This window comes from Pteropus medius, unplaced genomic scaffold (assembly GCF_902729225.1).
Source record: "Pteropus medius unplaced genomic scaffold, Ma_sr-lr_union100, whole genome shotgun sequence".
Classification (NCBI taxonomy): Eukaryota; Metazoa; Chordata; class Mammalia; order Chiroptera; family Pteropodidae; genus Pteropus; species Pteropus medius.
Window position 1 is genome coordinate 7,850,399 of NW_024354499.1, and position 19,532 is coordinate 7,869,930.

A 19,532-nucleotide genomic window follows, 5' to 3' on the forward strand; every position below is an offset into this window, starting at 1 on the left:
TGTTAGACCCAGAGTAAACAAAAATTCAAAATGCGTGTAGAGGTGTGACATACCTCCGCCCCGCCCCGCCTCGTGCACACAGAGACGATACCATGCCTGCCATTTGCCTCACTAGATGGCACATTCTAATAAGGTCATAATTTGAAATTACAAACACTCTTTCTAGTTGAAGGACTGAGGGAGAGGGGACACTAGGTAATCATTTTGCATAGCAAAAACACTTTAATGACTCAGAAATGGTGAAACAAATGACTTGCATGGACAAATTTACTCACATTAGCTCCCTATTGTTGGGGGGGCCCCCAGGCAATAATTTAGCCTGAGGACGACTAACAGAAGTCTTGTATTCTTGGTTATATCAGGCTGTCAGCATAGATGTGATTGACTTTGGGGTACGAGCAATCAATAATCCAATATTTGGTTCTTAAGTCCTCTCTTGAAATATCACTATCTTTTTTTCAAGATGCTATTTTCTCTAAAAACCTACCTGACTCCTCGCACAATATCAAGCCTGAATTTTCCAATTAAGGGCTTTTCCAAGCCTAATCAAGCAATGTTGTTTTGAGGGTTTTGTTTGTTTTATTTTTTGTTTAATCATCAATAGCTTTCCAAAGATTAATGTAAATTTCTTCTGGCATATGCAAATGATACCTTTTTTAAAAGCTTTTTGAAAGTTTTCATATTCAGAGGGCATAGCATTTTCATAATGCTGCCTGTTTTGCCAGCAATTCACTATGTCTCCTTAGATTTGAGGTGACTGTTGGCTAAATACAGCAGTTTTAAATAACATGAAGAACATTGTTGACTTAGGACTCTTTTGCTTATAAGAAACAGAAATAAACAAAATAAATAGTTGACTTAAGCCAATTTTTATCAAGTGTTTTCAGGTATGGCTTCTAGTGCAGGGGTAGGGCGGCAAGTGAGATACATGGGTGATGTTGGATAGATGAAGAAGGAAGGAAAGGTTAAGAGAAGAATCCTTGTATTTGGGAAGACACTCCAAAATGTTCTGCGACAACTATATTGAATAGTTTTTAAAAGAAAAATCACAATGCCAAGAAATTAACTTTTAAATTCATAGTCAATTCATTCTACTTAAATGGTTAGGAGGGATACCCAGGTATAATAATCTAGTTTGTAAATGTTAATAGGAAAATTACCAGAGTTGGGAGCAGTAGCCCTGTGTTCAAATGTGAAAAACTCTCTTCAATAGAATTTTCTTTATTATGACATAATATTTTTGTCAAGATAGAATTTTACTTCAAGTATAATTTAAAATTGTAATAAAACAGAATGACTGAGAAAAAAATAAACATGCTCAGTACTCTGTGATAGTTTATTTTGATGCAAAAATATATGCGTCTCTTTTATTAATATTTTAGTGGAATTTGGAATTAAATGGAGGGCAGCTATCAAATTATTTCTGTAGAAAATCCACTGACACCACTATATACTAGCACCTTTCAGAATGCAAAAGCTGACCTAACAAAGGATGATATAATTCTATAATTTTATTTTGTTTTAAAACTAGAACTAGGCAAATTAGACCAGTGGCTAGGTTAGGATAATATCCATAGTGAATCTAAGAATTGTTGAGACATTGCTAAGGAAGCACTAAGGAAGTCAAGTGAAAATGGCTCAGCCTATGTGTGCATATTTTTATCTTTGGTTAAAAATGTGGGCGATCACTATGGTTCTTTCAGATAGTAATCAGTTTCCACACAGTTCTTTCTCTCCTAAATTTTCATACAACTTCCAACTTCCATAGATGCTTACTCTTTTTTTTTCATGTTGTTATATAGTTTTGAGTTACATCGTATGTCTTAAAAATAATTGTGAAATGAGTTAGTGCATGAGATACATCTCATACTTCTTTCTATGCCTTGTAAGACCTCTCTACCTGGTGGTAAAACACACAGACAATTGATAGACACCGACTGATTCTTATTGAATTGCCCTGATATAGGCTAGAAGGATTTTACAATATGTATATAAAGCACTCAACATTAGGTGGGTTGTGGTTTACCGACCACAAAATAATATATTTATTTTTCAAACTTTTTTTTCTTTTATTGATAAAAACTACACAAAAACTAGTTGATAATTGAAAAGCAATGTTACACATAATCTTGTGTTTAGAAATTTGTCAGCTTGGCAGTTTCATTCATTGACCACAATATTACTGTTCTTCCTGTACTCCTAGTCCATGTAAGAGTGTTTCTGTTGGTCATTTCAAATGCAGGTCTTCACAGGTCCCTTTTCCAGACTTCTTACACTGTGAAAATGCACAGCTAGGACCACCAATAGGAGAAAATCAAAATTCTTCACATTGTGTATATCGTGTGTCTGGAAGGATCATTCATCCAGATCCTATCGGATTTTCATTCCAGTAGTTCTTTGTGGTCAACTCTGTTTCTTTGCTGTCTGTCGTAAAGCAAATTTTCTTTTGGTACAATATAAACTCGAATGCCCATGTTTAGAACTGGAAACAGAATCACTTGACCAAGAAAAAAATAAAAATAAAACAAAACAAACTAGGACAGACAGCATTTTAAAAGGAAAAAAGGAAATAAAGCAACTGAAGTAAAGTCTGAGAGTTACACACATCTAACAAGGAAAACCATACCATTTCCCCAAATTCCCACCCGCCCCAGGTTTTTTTCCCCCGCCCTCTGGTTCTCCAGCCCAGCAACCATGCAGTGTAGAAAAAGCAAATATACAAACAAACCTATATATAGCTAGGGTGAAATCTATTTTTATAAGAACTCAACACTTTTACTATTTACATCCAGGAGCAATTTTTGTTTGTTTGTTGTATGTTTTAAAGCCAAGAAAGGTCTGTAGTCCTCCCGTTTATGCTGCAGGTGCGCCTACCCTCTTTACGCAGTTCTGATTTTCTTTCCTCTGTATCATAAATGTTTTAACAAGAACGATGAACCGGCGCGATTGCGCGATGTTGGACACCCATTCGCCTTTAAGACAAAAGCCTGCCGGTCCCCCACGTCGAGTCCCCCAGTGAGGAGTCGCTTTCTCGTTAGTTTGTTAATCTCTCAAGGTAAATGGCCGGTGCTGCCGACCTGGCGATGGTGGCGATGAAGCTGTGGTCACGCCCGAGCTCCAGGCTGGGGGCATCGTCCTGCTCCGGGGACACTGCTTCGTAGCCCTTGTTGACATGGAGCGGCTGGTGAGCCTGGCAGTATCCAATCACCGGCTGGTCGTAGCTGTAATACGGCAAGGGCTTCACGTGGTGTGGTATCTGGATATGATAAAGAGAAGGACTGATTATAAAAATACTTTGGAAAAATAAGAGGATGATACTCAGATTGTATTTTGTTCTCTTTCTTGCAGTTTTAAGTCATCAACTGCTGATTCAACTCTTAATAAATATTAAACAAAATAATGATTATTAGTACTTAACTGATAGTTTTGTGTCTATATCTTTAAATGTGTATATATACACTTTGCATATAAAAATCATATATAAAGATTTTCAATGTTCCTTCTATCATCTATCATCTATCTATCTATCTATCTATCTATCTATCTATCTATCTATATCTATCTATCTATCTATCACAACAGAGTTATAAAAACCCTAAATTGCCATCAACAAGGAATTTAAAACATATTATGTACGTTCATACCTTTGGATACAGATAATATAAAGCTTGGGGAGTAGTAATCTGTTGTAATGTGTCAAGATATGATATAAGTGAAAAAAAGATGGTGAAAGAATGTGTAGTATGATCTATTTTGTGTAAATATAAATGTAAACATATATTGAGTTTTTTTACTTAAAAAAATCTTTATATACAATTGAAATCTTTATGGGCATATATAACTTTATTTAAAATTTTAAGAATGAATCACGATTTCCCATAGATTATTTCTATCAATTCTACAAAATTTGGCCAAAATAACTCTATAATCACGAAAGTGGGTACATCTATGTGTTCATAATATGTAATGTTACTGATTTTAAGCAAAAAGCCAAATATATGTTTAATTTTAGAATTATAGCCCTGAATAATGGTTTACAGAAATCCATTAATAGGAAAAACTGAAAATATTCAAATTAGAGTATGTTTGATTCTCTTTGCAGCTTTTGATTGAATCATAAATTTCTGATAAAAAAAATGTCTCCCAAGCTTAGAAAAAAGAAAATGATGACTGCTTAATTCTTGATATCATGCTAGAGCATTTCTCATAACCCATTAGATCCAATCTGACACTCTTAATTAACAGTCCGCAGATGATAAATTTGCAAACACTTCACTGTCCTGGAAGGTTTGAGGCTGTGACAGTTTAAACTGTTGTCTCTAGGCTCCAACCCCACTTCTCTAGTTGGCTTTATGGTGCTGGGCTGGGGCTTTGCAAATTCCATTTCTGTTTGATCTGCTGCTCCCCGTTAGACTTTGCCCATGGGGACCACTGGAAGGAGATTCAAGGCTACAAGGGATAGAGGAAACTGCTCCCATGGTGGGCTTCTTCTCTGCTTCTTCTGCTCTCAACAACACTTCCTTCTGGCTGTAGCCGAGTCCTCCCATAACAGCAGGCACTTCCAGTTTGTGGTCTTTCCAACGTTTGCAGTGTTTTCAACATTTTATCTCATCCTGTCTCCCTCAGAGACTCCAGAACGAGGTAAGTCTGAGGTTTATCTCCACAAAGCTCCTCCTCTAAACTTTTGAGTTTAATGATTCCAGTATATTTGTTTAGTCCCTTAGTCCTACAGATGTAGGGGTGATAGTTATTTCCTGAAGCTGCTGTCTCTGTTATACTATGGCCCTATATTTTAGCTTTTGCATGAACTTAATAACTATATTTAGTTAGTACTTCTTTATATAGTTATTTAAAAATAACTGATAGATTGTCTTTTGAGTGGGCTAGATCTAACTCTTTCTCTAAGTTAAACTGTAGGAATTGATAAATTGTTATGATTTTATAATTTGGTGGAGAAGTTAACCTGGAAAAGCCTTATGGCTTAATTGGTCTGTAGGAAGAGATCCCATCTTATATCTAACTAAAAACTTATTTGCAGAATCCATTCCTCCTATTACTATATATATCCATTCCTGAAATGCTCTTCAAACTAGGTCTAGTGTTTTCTTCCTGGTAACTTCATTAATATGTTAAATAAAATTGTGACACAAATTCACTATCTGTTTATATGAGAATTATATTTTTAACACCTCCATACTTTCTATGATAAAAGTTACCTCCTCACATTTTAAAAGGTATAAATTAAAGAAATATTTTCTACAGCAGATCACAACTCATTAGCAGGCCATAAAATTAATTTAGTGAATCCAGATAAACATGTTTGAAATTAAATTAATTAGAATAGAAAGTATCAGAATATATCACGTGAATAAGTTGTTTCATAAAAATTTTGTTTCAAATGTGTGTGTGTGCATATGAGTTTGTGTCTACTGAGTCATATTGTGATTTTTTTTATACTAGGAATCACCGTACAGGATGCTTTTAAAAAATAATCAAAGCATATATTCAGATTACAGTTTATTTTCATGTGATCAGCAATAGCCTGGATAAATTCTCATCTTGCTTTTACTATTCTTTTTTCTTAACTCATATACTTCACTGTTTTTCTTAATGAATGAGAAATTTAAATATATATATTGCTCTGTGTTTAGGAAGAGGCACATTGACTTCTAATGAAATTCAAACACTATTTTCAGTAAATCTTTATGAAATAATAAAAAAGTTAATTTCTTATCAAACAAAATGTTGGTATTACCTTGCCTATATAATTCTGTTCTCAAAAAAATCTGAAAAAAATACATACTAAGTCAAAGTTGTGATTGATACAGAGATGTTTTAGACATTAGACACTAGTTTCTGTGCCGACAATGAGAGCAAGGCACTAACTATAAGACAATGTGGCTGAATTAATAGATACTAAATTTCGAGTCAGGTCTACCCCAAATAGTTTTTATTTTTCCTTACCCATATAGATCTCTTCCTGTAAATCAGTCTAGGTCAAGACATGAAATATTTGTCAGCAAGTACTATTTTAGGAAACCTCATAGGATTTTGCAGTGTGTCAGATAGGTAGAGGTATCTGTGATTAGTGCCAAAACTCTTAAAAAGCATAGAAGTGAGACCACTTAGTTCTGATAGTTCAATTTATTTGCAGAAAGAATTTTATGAAGACCTTCCTAAGAGTTACACAGTCCACTCTTACTTTGCTTACAGGTATAACTCAAAAACATAAAAGAAATCACCAAATTATTTCAAATGATAGCAACATTCACTGTGTATAGAACATCTGTTACACACTTTCATTTAAGAGAATGACTCATTGTCTCCAAATTGGCCAAATAATAAAAAGACATCAAAGTAACCATTAAGCATGGGTTCTGGTTCTGTCCAGCCTCTCACAGTACCATGGTTAGTCTTTCACCAGTCATTGCAATAAGCAAATAATTGAATCTACAGACACATGCGAGCAGTGAATATAAGAGTGAGATGGGGTCTTACAGATGCTTTGGCGCAAACAAGTTAATCTACAGATGAAAACCAGTAGCTAATTGGGGAATATGATTGAATTGTCAATGTAAAATAAAGTCTTTAAAGTGGAACTATAATGAGAATGAACAATTTCATAACTCAGAAACCATGATATTTATCTTCAGATTAAGTTGATTCAAATGTCAAGGACCTGCACTAACAGCAGAGCTTTAGGTTTATATATAACATCATTTCTGAACTCAGAGAATTTGCTTTGCTATTACAGTTGGACCAGTTTACTTTTTGCTTTAATGAACAAGGGCCCCTGCTATTTTCTCCATAGCTGAAATGGCCTTAGAACCTATAGCGGAGTAAAAAAAATTGTAAACGTTCCTCTTGCACGATAGCCCAATAGCAAGAATTCAAAAGCCAAGTGAATTGGCAAGCTCTGAAAGCATATCAGATATGTTTGCTCATTTACTGTTAAAACCTATTCTGCAGGGCACTATGTAATCAACTGACTTTGTGGTTTCTGAGGACCTAGGAGACTGAGGTCTTGTACTTTATAGTAATAACGTACAGTACATTAACCACCTAGGTCCCTGTGTGTATCATTGTTTCCTTTCCAAGAGTCAAAACAAAGTATCCTTAAGTTCCCCTTAATGTGGATTTGGTATTTTTGTAAATGCGTTCTTAAGAGCTTTCGCAAATGGTCCCTGGATTCCATCAGCTCTCTGATGGACTTCGTTCTGTAACATAGCACAACAACACTACTTTAAAGATGGCTTCATTCACATGCTTGACTGTTCATTGATTGCCTTGGAAGCTGAACTTTACTTACAGGTAATGGGCATGGTACATGGAATGAAGTAATCTCATTGGGAGAATACATCATACTGTATTAAAATTCTGACATTTGCTTCTCATAAGAGTATAAACATTTTAACTCGAATTGAAATTTTTATAGAGGCACATAAAGTTCTACAGAGGCATACTTCATAACCAAATCTAAGGTAGTATACAAAGGGGTAAACCGTTATTGTCATTAATTATAGTCCTTTTAATTCTTCTGAGTTTCCTGTGAATCCTCTGAACATAGAGATAATAATGACACTTCATTTACCTCTATAAACTTTAGATAACTCTGAAAGTACTCCCTTGTTCTCAAGAAAGAAGGAATATACTGAAAAGACATATTCACACTCTAGTTTACTCAACACTGAGAAGAAACTGTCTTTTGTCTTATAGTTTCCGTTTAGAGATGCAAGGACACAAAGGGTCACAGAGTGGCTCATTATCCAAAGCTTCAGTCCTACTTTGTGCACCCAGAAGCTTAAAAACTTTGGTGTGTGTTCTGATTTTCTAAAAACATCATTTACCCTTTGCCTGGAATATGTTTTTCTTCCAACATGCTGGTGGGAGTATAAAAGGAGATACTCCTTTTAATTTCAGTGGCTCGTAGTGTTAGTGATTCAAAGAGGAAGCACAAAATTATAGAGAAATACGTGGAGTTTGAAAGTCTGCAAATTGATTCAGATCCCATAATTTTACACCCATAATAATTACATTTAAAATGAGAAATGTGTCTATATAGTAAATGTGAGAGCAATGCAAAATGGGCTCTTGATATATGAGATCATGAAAGACTTTTGAAGTTTAGGGTTTTCTTTTTTTTTTTATGAGCATGAAATTCTAATATTGCTACCTTTTTTCCTCAAAGGTATTAGCATTAGTTATAAGAAGCTTAATAGCCTGATCATTCTAAAATTACCATGCACTATCATTAGTCTTATTTATTAACTTTTCATGAACATTGTTCGCATTTCAGTATGAGTTCTTTCAATTGATGTCATAAAAAGTTGATTTTCAATTTCCTAAATGACATTTGGTCTCTAATTTTCAGAATTAAAGGGTAGTGTCAGACTACTCAGACCACTTAAAAAATACCGTCCTACAAATCCAGATGAGGAATTTGATATAGTTAAATTGCTTAATGAAGATGGACACTTGGTTTATTGGAAATAAAATTGATTAAAAAATGAAGGGCAATAGCTAAATGAATATGTAACTTAGCCTTTATTCTACTCACTGTATTAATAGGTGACAACAATGGACAGAGAATAAGAAAATGTAAATGAGTTTGAATAAAGGTTTTTTTCAGAAGTTTTGATTAAAGTTGACAGAACCTCAGATCATTTATGTTAGTTGATTGAAAGGGAGACTTAATTGACTCACAGACAAAAGAAAGGATTTAACAGCTAGCTACACTGGGGAAGAACAATGGTACCACCAGGTCTCAGGAACAACTGAAACCAGGAATACAAATTTAACTGGGTCCTCTCAATCAATCATGCTGATGATCTCCACAAGTTATTTTCATTTCCTGATGGCGAAATAGCTTCTTCCACCTGATTTGACGCATGACTGCGACAGCTCCAAAGTTTTACATGGTCCAGTCATAGCAGACTGCACAAATGACCACGAGTCTTTCCAGCTCCTCTCATCAAGAATTAGAGTCTATTTCTCCTTGCTTGAATACTGGCTGATCTTGTAACTGTCTCCAGCCAATAGAACACAGTGGCAGTGACATTGCTTGAATTCCAAAGCTCTTAGGATTCTGTCCAAGCTAGCCCACTGGGGGATGGAAGGCCTGGTGGAGCCACTGAGGCATCTTAGACCAGCCAGCACTCCCTAGGACCCACAGAGGCTGGCACATAAGCCTAGGAGCAAAAACTCTACTCAATTGGCCCCAGAGAAGCAGAATAACTCAGCCACTTCACTTCATTTCAAAAAGCATATGAGACATTGGACTGAGCTGCAAAACTGACAGTTCTTACAAACCTGATTTCATTCCTCACTCCTCAATTGAGATAATTAAAATAACAATTGCTTTTCATAAATTTTGCCTTCCCAAGTTTTGAATATCTAAAGGCATTTATAATATAAAAAAGATACAAAAGTTAAGTAATGAATCTAAATCAATTTATCAAATTATATTATTTAATCCCATTCTACAATGAAACATTCTTATTCATTTTTTTTCAGTGCAGGCTTTCTTCTTAATTAGAAAACACAATTATCTAAGCCTTAGTTTCTGTTAATTAAAAAGTAAAACTTTCAACATCACATGACATTATCTATAAGACATTTGTTATAAAGCTAATTTTAAAACACAATTTTGAAAAAGTACCTTGAACTCAAAGTTAATAACTGCTCTTCTGTATCAAGATGGAAATTTGAGCCCTGATTATTACCTTTTCAATACTCCATTCAAATGAATTGTTTTTTTTTAAACAGAGATTTCATTTGTTTGTTTATTTTCTATCACCAAATTAAAAAACAAAACAAAACAAAAAACCTCTTAGAAGTTCCTACAACATACATTAGAGAAGAGAACAAATTAAAAAATATATTTGTATATAATTCAATGTAACTGAAGAAAAAGCTGGTTTGGGCTGAGGAAATGTCCTTTGCAGAACTGTTAAACACTCACTAGCTTTGAGTTTCCAGGATTGGCTGAGGTAAAAAGAAAAAGCAGGGTTTTCTTTTACTGGCCATGAGTGAAATCAGGGAGAGTGTCAGAAGGGGAGGAGGAATAGAATAAGTCTCACTTCCAGGGTGCACATTGTAGGACACTAAATAAAGCAAGGGTATTCCTGAACCAGAAAAATCACCTTCTAGTTAAGAAAATGGTGAGTTCTTCAAGCAACATAAGTGAAATAAAACTTTTCTCCCTAGGATTTTATTTCTTCTTGTTCAGTGGCCTTCACCAGTGCCTGCTCTTTTTTTTTCACAACCCCCACTGTTACTTGGTTTATTAATTAAACAAAATCTATATCTTTCAAAAAAAAAAAAGAAGAAGCCCATGCAATCTCTGACATCCACATGCTTTATACAGAAACAAAATCTTCCTCCCTAAGTAGTAGCTATAATAGAGAAGTAGCTCCAGAAATAAGAAAATACAAAAATTCAAGAGAAGATGATAAATTCAAAGGACTAGAGCAAAGGACAAGATTTACTAAAAATGAATAAAAACTAAAATAATTTAAAATGCATCCTCATTGTTCCTCATCATCTAGACATTGCTTGGGTACGTGATAAGTATTCACATATTTGTTGATTGAAAGAACAATAAAAATCTTATCTTTCTCCCAGTTCGTTTTAAAAATTAAATGAATGATAAATGTAAAAAATATAAAATAATCTATTAAGATTTGTTAAATACACTCATTAAATTTATTGACCTTTGTTTTAGAAAATCTTTAAAGGAAAACAAGAAGATGTTGCACAGTAATAACTGTCCCACTTGCATTTTTTTTATGGGCTAAAGTGTGGACAGAGATCTAGCATGCAAAACGAACAATACTAAACGCACTAGATGTTGTCTTTCTATTGACTAACTTGTTCAAACTATTTTAAACTAGAGTTCTGATAAAAACTGCACAGTAGCACTTGTTTTTCTTGTTCTGTTCTTATTTAAAGGTGGCAGTGTGTACTATTTGTGCACTCATGGTTGTCCAAATTTTAACTTTTAAGTCGCTGATGGGGTAACAGAACAGACACCCACTTAAATCTTTATTGCTCTCCTACCAGGATGCCTTGTCTGTGAGGTGTCTAGAGAGTTGATTAAGTTAATGAATGAGGTACTAGTCATTCTTTGAAGTTAGCTTTGACTCCATTAACTGGGAAGCTTATTACATTAGCAGCACTCTTAGCATTCAGTGAGATTTTGGGCTAATGAGCTGGATTAATTAGTGAGTATTAGCTTCCAAAGACTTTCCTTTCATAGCTTTGGTCTCTGAATTTGAAGAGTAAGGTCTCCCCAATAGTGCGTGGCAAGCAAACATCCTATTTAAGAAAAGTCTACATAAATTTGCTTCCGAAATACTTAAAAAATAGGGACACTAAAATTTCAGAACCCATATCTTTTCTCTCTAAAAAATATTGTGGAAGTTTCAATGATATGTAATGATCTACAGAAGACAAGTCTTTTCTAAAAAGGAAGACAATGATTATTACTTGACCCCCGATTTGGAAACTTAAAAACAAAACCATTCCGAAGAAAACAAACAAACAAACCCAAAACTTCTTAGCACATGTAATAGATTCATATTAAGATTTGTTTTATCATCCCTCCTCAGAAATTTGGAAAAGGAAATAGATAAAAAGCAGCAGTAATGCCGATAATGGAAGGTGCAAGTGATGGGCATCACAGCCCCTTTCCTTCCAGGTTCACTTTTGATTTCTCCACAGTGTTCACAGTAGCTTATTTCTAGTTTCCACATTAGTCTGTCGAGCATTCTGTATAGCTTTGTGTTAAATAGTCCATAGTGTTCATAATGTGCTTTACGCAAGAGCATGCATCTTGTCTAATCCAAATGAAACTTATCTGTTTGGTTTTCTGAAGATGTACTCACTTTGTAATCTCCCAAATCATCCAATTCAACAGTGCAGTGGTAGTTAGTAAAAACTAGATTTTTAAAGATGTAAATGTGAAAGTCACATATAAGGAAGTCTGTTAAGTTTCTTGCATTCCTGTACCTTTTTAAAGTAGAATTGCAAATCCCAGGGTGAAAGTTTAGGACCAAATGAAAAACACAGAAAGACATATACATACTTGATAGAATGAGATTTGTAACCTGATTCTAAATAAAACTTCTTGGGGGACTGGCTGATACTAATGAAAAGAAGCATGATGGTATATATTTAATTACAACAATAGAAGCACATTTAGAAAGCACAATTAAAGTTTTTATTTTGATTGACTATATTTTAGAACAGCATGGCACAGTAATGCATAAATAGTACTGGTCTTGTATTTTTAATAAAATATGCTAAGATCTAGATTATTGCCTGGATCTCTGCCATGAAGTGTATACAAGTGATTATATAAAAATAAATTTGCCATCATTGTTCATTTGTTTATGCATTCATTCACATGGAAAATATTTATCACAGAGGTTGACAAACTTTTCCATAAAGGGCCAGTAGTATATATTTTAAGCTTGCAGCCATAAAGTCTCTGTCACAACTAGGGAACTCAATCAACTCTGCCATTATAGTGTAAAGTAGGCTTAGAAAAAAATATAAATGAGTGGGATGAGTGTGGCTCTGTTCAATAAGAATTGATTTTGAATGCTAATTTTCAGGTGTCAAAATATTTATCATCTTTTGATTTTTTTGAACCATTACAAATAAAACTATTTAGCTTGAGGCTAATTTACCATGAGTTAGGCATTGTGATAGGTGCTGAGTATATGAAGAAAAATAAAATAAAGCTTCTTTACTCAAGGGGCTTCCTCAGAACTGATAGAAGGGCAGACATCTGATTGAAAATCCCTGTATTAAAATAGTTCAAACAATTTTGTCAATAGAAAGACAACATCTAGTGTGTTTAATATTGTGCACTTTGTATGCTAGGTCTACTGTGCACCCTTTAGCCCATGAAAAAATGGAATAATCAAGTCAGTAAAGCAGAGGGAGAAAAGTGCTCTCAGCCGGTGTGCATTGCATGTTGCCTTGTGAAGATCCAGATTTTCCATTCTAGCATAAAGCTCTCAGTGGATCGTAGACAAAGAGCTGGACTCACATGACCTTAGAACTTAGAAGTCAGACTTGAACCTTCAAGTGGGAGTTCTGAAATCACCATTCAGGTTATTTAGATTAAATAAGCTCTCACAGAATAAACGCCCAATGACCTTTTAGTGAAGATCTGAAGCAAAGCTCAGGCCAGTGAACATGCCCCTGGGAGCATGGTGGCGGCCAACAAAAAGCTTGCAGAACTTTGGCGATGTTGTAAAAGAAGTTAGGTTCACAGGCCATCTAATCATAAATAGGTTTGATTTTGTTTTGTTTTGTGGAGAAGTTAAAAAGCCTTCTTTCTATTTCTCAGTCTCACCGAGGCTCTTCCCATATCTGAGCCTTTGAACTTGAATTCCCTTTGCCTGGGACATTCTTTTTCCAACTCTTCTCAGTGGGGATTATGGTGATCTTTAGAGTCATAACTTAAATATCATGTTTTCCTAATCATCTTGTCTAAAAAATACCACCATATCCTTGTACACATATGCAAGCCATTCCCTGTTTCAATTCTCTGTTTATTTTCTTCACAGCATCTATCAAAATGTTAAATATTCGTGATTATGTATATCTTTGCTCCATTACTGTCTGTTTTCCCTCAGTGTAAGCTCTATGCTGTCAGAGAGCTTTTATGGCTGTCTGGCTAGAATATTTAATAAATGTATTCTAAAAGAATGTGTGAATTTATGAGATATTTGTTAGAGAATTTGGTTTTATTTGGAAGTTTGCCTCAAAAACTGTGAACTCCTCCCTTTGTTTTATCTTTTTCTATGTCTCCCATCCATTCTCAGCTTTGAATTTAAACAAGGGATCTAGGATGGCACACGTCTACTACAAATATTTGCATGCCTGGCGTTGTTTTGAGAGCTAAAGATATTAGAATGACTAAAGATGTGCATGACCTTAAGGAACCCATAGCCTAAAATGAAACACAAATGTGAGCATATTTTTACAAGGTGAAATTATTTATGGTACAGTGCAATACTGGAGATGTATGAAAAATGACAAGAAAGGAAGAAGAAGGAGTAAGCTTACCAGGTGGTTTTTGATCCAAAGATTGGATACTTATAAAGTCACCAAGAGAAATCCTGGTGTCACATGCAGCTTCTATATAGAGTCAACATGTCTGCTACTATTGCCATGGCACATGGCTTCCTATGGACTCTTTTTATTTATTCATTTTTTCTCCTCTTTGATCCCACGCCCCGCTCCCACCCCTGATCTATGGGTGTTGCCATCTCCCTTTAAGAACTGGATCTCTGAAGGCTGGCATCTCCCTGATGTGCTCCCGGCGTACACCCGGGGCCTGGTCCACCTGGAGTGGGAACCCACGGCCTTCTGCATGTAAAGTAGACGTGCTAACCATTACACTGTGAAGCCACCCCGTCCTATGGACTCTTTTTCAAAATTTAACAATCTATCCAATTCATCCACAACTTGCCCATGTAAAGAATGGATTCTGCACTCCAATTTCTTCAGTCGTTATCCTCACCTCTCAGCCCAACACTTGGCCTTAGTCTCTCATGAATAAAGCATCCTCAAGTTATGACGAGCAGTGGAGACTAACCATACTTCCCAGATATGGAGGGGTCAGGATGCTACTACAGCTACTTTCTCAGCTTCTGCTGAGAAACAAAACGATCAAGCCATGTCACCCTTAATGGAGGCCAAGAAATGGAGTGCCTCGTTCCTTTTCACGTGTCATTTGAGATTTCATCAACCACACGAATTGCCCTTAAAGCAGTGGTTCTCAGGCCCAGCTGCCACTTTGACACATCTGAGGTGATTTTTAAAATACTTATGTTGGGTCTCTATCCAAGATCATTTAAATCAGAATTTCTGGGGTATGGCCTAGGCCACGTTATTCTAAAATAGCCCCCCAGGTGATTCAAATGTGCGACCAAGGCTGAGAACACTGATCCTTGTTAAATTTAGATTGCTTTCCCATAAAGATCTAGGCACCACAGGAAGTATGCAGTATAATTTACCTAATTCCCCACACCTGCCTAGAGACCGCCTGGCTTAAAACAGAGCCCATTACTTCCCAGTCAGAAGTCACCAAACATGGTGCACATATGTGCGTTTTTTACTCTCCAATTAAATTGTCCTTTCTCTTAAGTTCAGTTCATTGCTGCTAATTATTTTGTCTCACTAGTCTGATCTTCTTCGGTTGGCCTCATTCATATTCTTGTCAGTGATTATTCTACCGTCCTTTTTAGTTATCAGTTTGGTTATGTATATATTCTACTCTTTTGTCTAAAATTAGATGTAATTCAATTGGGTAAGTTTAACAACTATCATTATACACATGTTTTTTAAATAGCTACTTGTAGGTGGATTTACCTTGCCTTGATGGCGAAGTGCCCATAAACGTTCAGTCAGCTGGAGAACTCCTTTGGCTAAACATTTTCACAATCTATTTCTTTTATTTTTTTTAAGTAATTTAATTTACTGGGATGGTAGTAATAGCCCATTCCATTTTGCACTGTGGGGAAGAAAGGATATTTTTATCTACTTAAAAGCTAATAAAGACTCCTACTGTTGAAAAATATTCAAACCTCCCAATTATTTTCATCAAGTGATAAATTTAGAAGGAAAGAAAAAGAATTAAAACCCCAAAGTGTTAGCAAGTAAACAATAATGGCTAGGAGAAACTTAGGGAAGGGTCATTAAATTCATCTCTGCTTTAAAGCAACCTGACACACATATACATAGGGGGGCTATAAAAGGGTGTCTCTGCCACTGGGAAAGTAAGAGTTGACAAATAGTTCATGAAATCTGCCGTTTGTGGTAGTAAATCATAGGAGGAAATTATCTCTGTGTGAGAGACAACAGAGAACAGCTTAAAGGAGTTATGCCCCACCCTCCACCCACCACCCCCAATTTCAGCTGCCACCCACCCCAAAGATCACAGGGCTTACTTACTTGTTTCTTGCTACCATGTCTCACCACAGGCCACAATGTCCACATGCTTATAGTTCCCCAGCACTGCAAGTACCGACTTTACAGACTGCCTCCATTGGTCCCCAATTCGGAATGAAGCTAAATTAAGTGGCGAGATTATTTGACATATTCCAGGGGAGCTGGGTCAATCCATCATGCTGTACTTCGTTGTTTTCTTTGGCCAACACCCAAAGTCTAATGTCTTCTGAGTATCTACTCTCTCTACACTGTTTCTTTAATATTGTGTTTCTTTTTCCCTGACCAAATTTCTTCTCTATATTTTCTACCAAAAATTCCACTGTGCCCTCTTGTATTCTAATTCCATCATTACCTACCGTTTATCCCAAATCACTTCAATGAATTCACATAGCTTCTTTGGCTATGTAAGTTTATTATGATTCAGAGAATCTTTCTTTCTATCTAAGCAGGTCACTTCTAATCTACTGCTATGTTTCAATTTTACATGTTTCCTCTAGATCCTGACCTTTCTGAGTTCTTGACCCTAATCATGGTATTTAGCCTAGATTCCTAATTTCCCACTGCTGTTAACAGTTTGATTTGGAAGTTCTTATTTCTGACCTGCATCTTAATGCAGAAAAACCATTACCTTTTAGCAAGAAGGCTGACACTTATTGAATATTACCAGGAATGCTCAATGGAATGACTAATTTTTTTTATAATTCCAACTGAATTGTGGTTTGCTGGTTTATCATTATAAAAAAAAAATCATACTTATTCTTTATAATAGTAAATTATAAATATTATTTCTTCATAAATTTACACCCTCAGGGAAGTCCTAGATTCTTGGAATTGAGTCTAGTATTGAGGAATTTGATAGAAAAAGGGCCCAATAGTCTTTGGCTAGATTGAATTTTATGTGGCTCCCACAAGGCCACCCAGAGTACCATTTTCTAGGATGGCAGGTAATTTGTATTCAACTAAGTGAAAACATAAAAAGGACTTATTATCTTTTTAGCTAAACATGTAGGAAAGCCTAATTGACTCAGACTAAGAGATGATCATTCAGTGAGAATTATAAATTATATAGCATTTTTTAATGTAGTTTATTTAATTGGGTAAAACAGAAAATGTTTATTTAACTAACCTAAGGTCAACATGTTGCTAGTGTGTGTGTGTGTGTGTGTGTGTGTGTGTGTATATATATATATATATATAATACAGTTTCCCACCTCTACCTCTGCGATGGAGTAGGAAGTCTATGTAATGACTGATGGTAGAGGGAGAACTTGTGCAAGCAGGGAATGAGAAAATTGAGAAGAGTAAAAGAGAAAATTGGACAACACCCCATTTCTGTCCATTGCCTAGGCTCAATAGGTCGTGGAAATCAGAAGTTGACGAAAAGCTTCATGAAAGATTTGTGACACACTGAATACTAAAGAAGGCATATACTAATGTTTTGGACTCAATGTTTGTGCCCGCCCCCCACCCCAACACAAATTTATCTGCTGAAGCCTTAACCCTCAGTGTGGCTACATTTGGAGATGGAGCCTCGAAGGACATAACCAAAGTTAAGTGAGGTCGTAAAGGTGGGGTCTTGCTTCCACAGGATCAATGTTCTTATGAGAAGAGACAGCAGAAAGTTTCCTCTCTCTCTCCATGTGTCTGTAAAGAAGAGGCTATGGGAGTACACAGTAAGATGGTGCCACCTACAAACCAAGGGAAGGGGCCTAAGCATAAAACCTACCATATCAGCAGCACCTTGATCTTGGACTTATCAGCCTACAGAATTGTTGTTTATGTCACCCAGCCTGTGACAACCTGAGCTGAATAGAATAATACAGGCACCATCACTGTGAGGTTTTGCATGGGTGGATGCTGACACATGATGGAGGGCATGTGGTTGTAGCTGATACTTTTGAGAAAGTATTGTTGATTCTTATGTAAACCTCTAGAAATAATTTCCTGAGAGAGATGAGTGCAATTGTGGTATTTCATAGCAGAATCTATGGACTTAGTAGTATTTGGGCTGAGGGGAAGATTGCAAGGATCAGTACATTGGCTGTCACAAGATGCCAAAATCTCCCTCCTGGGAAACTGTCCCTGAGTTTATGGAAAAGTTTACAGGAGCATGATGCTTTACATTCTTCTTTCTTAAACATCTTCTTGTACCCTCCATTATATAATGTTAATCTTTATACTATGTAGATAAGGCTAGAGCTGAGAAGGGGTTATATACGAGGGTATTTTTTTCCTTCTTTGTGCCTTATTCTAATGACCATTTGAAATCCAAGCTGGAGACATTTATAGCTCTCATGATGTCCAACTGGAGTCCAATGCATTAACACATTTTCTTAACATGCTAGGGTATTTGTTTTTTGTTACCCCAGAAGATTGTAACAATCAAAAAGGAGTCTGGGTAATTCTAATTTAATGCATGTTTTTGGAAGGCATACTGATCTTTTGTCCCCTCAGACCCTTTCCCACACTTCTACGTCCTGCCTTCTGCCCAAGAAGGCTCATCCTATGAGTAGACTCCTTTACCAAGCTCCCTTGCTATCTGGCTTTGATTAGTTTCAGTAATGAGAGGCACCCGGTGATGGTAGGAGAGGAAGGTCAGAGCATTTATTCTTTGCTACCCCTTCTGGCCTTGCTATAGTTCTGGAGTGGCTATTTCTTCCACGGCAGTGGTTCTTTTGCCTCCCAGGGAACATTTAGCAATATCTGGAGGCAATTCTATTGTCAAGACTGAGTTTGTCAAGACGAAAGGTTGTCAAGACTGAGATATTCCTGGAAACTAGTGGGTAGAGGACAAAGATATTATTAAACATCTTACAATGTTCAAGACACACAACAACAACAACAACAACAACAAAGAATTATCTGATCTAAATTTGTCAAAGTGCCACTGTCAAGCAAGCCTCTGCTACGGTTATAGTTCCTTTTAGATGTGCCCTATTTCACAACTACTGGTCCTACTTGGATCTGATAACACTATCTTTCCTCTTCTCCTTCAGGCCAAGGGAGTGGAGGGTGGGTAACTGTGCCCTGATTGTTTTATTTGAATTATTCACCATCCTTTGTATGTTTCCCCTTAACTCAGCTTTCCTTTCTATAAAATTCCCTCCATTAAACTCTCTTTGATTAAAATTTTTTATTGTATAATGTCTTTTTCTGGGACTCTAACATGGAGTTTTAGGCTCACATGTAGCAACTTATACAGGCATTTAACATCATGTTCATTTTGCTTAAATTAAATGTAGAATGATAAATTTTCACCGGTACTAATTGCTAACATTTATTGAGTGATGTCTCTGTGCCACTATCTCTATAAGTGTTTGATGTGAAAAACTCATGTATTGTTCACAAGAATCCTATGATTTAGCTGCTAATATAATTCTCATTTAAAATATGGTAAAACTGAGGCATACGGGTCAGGTACTGAAAATGTCTCTCTAGCCTCGGTGCCTAACTTCTGCCTCAAGCAAACACGTTGCCTTTAGAAATAAACCAGTCCATAATATCTGCAGTTCAGAAAGTCAGAGCTGGCTCTAGTGAATCATTCACAAGTAAATAATAAAGGA

General features: G+C 35.9%; 1 protein-coding gene across 3 annotated transcripts in view; it reads right to left on the reverse strand.

Annotated features, from left to right (window-relative positions):
• Positions 1-2,006: 2,006 nt before the first annotated feature.
• Positions 2,007-19,532, reverse strand: part of LRRTM4 (leucine rich repeat transmembrane neuronal 4) — a 644,127-nt gene continuing 626,601 nt past the window's right edge. For all 3 annotated transcript variants that reach the window (XM_039852540.1, XM_039852542.1, XM_039852541.1), the window contains one exon: positions 2,007-3,256. In XM_039852540.1, coding sequence (XP_039708474.1) covers positions 3,035-3,256 — 222 coding nt within the window. In that variant the 3' untranslated portion in view covers positions 2,007-3,034. The remainder of the gene's footprint in view (positions 3,257-19,532) is intronic.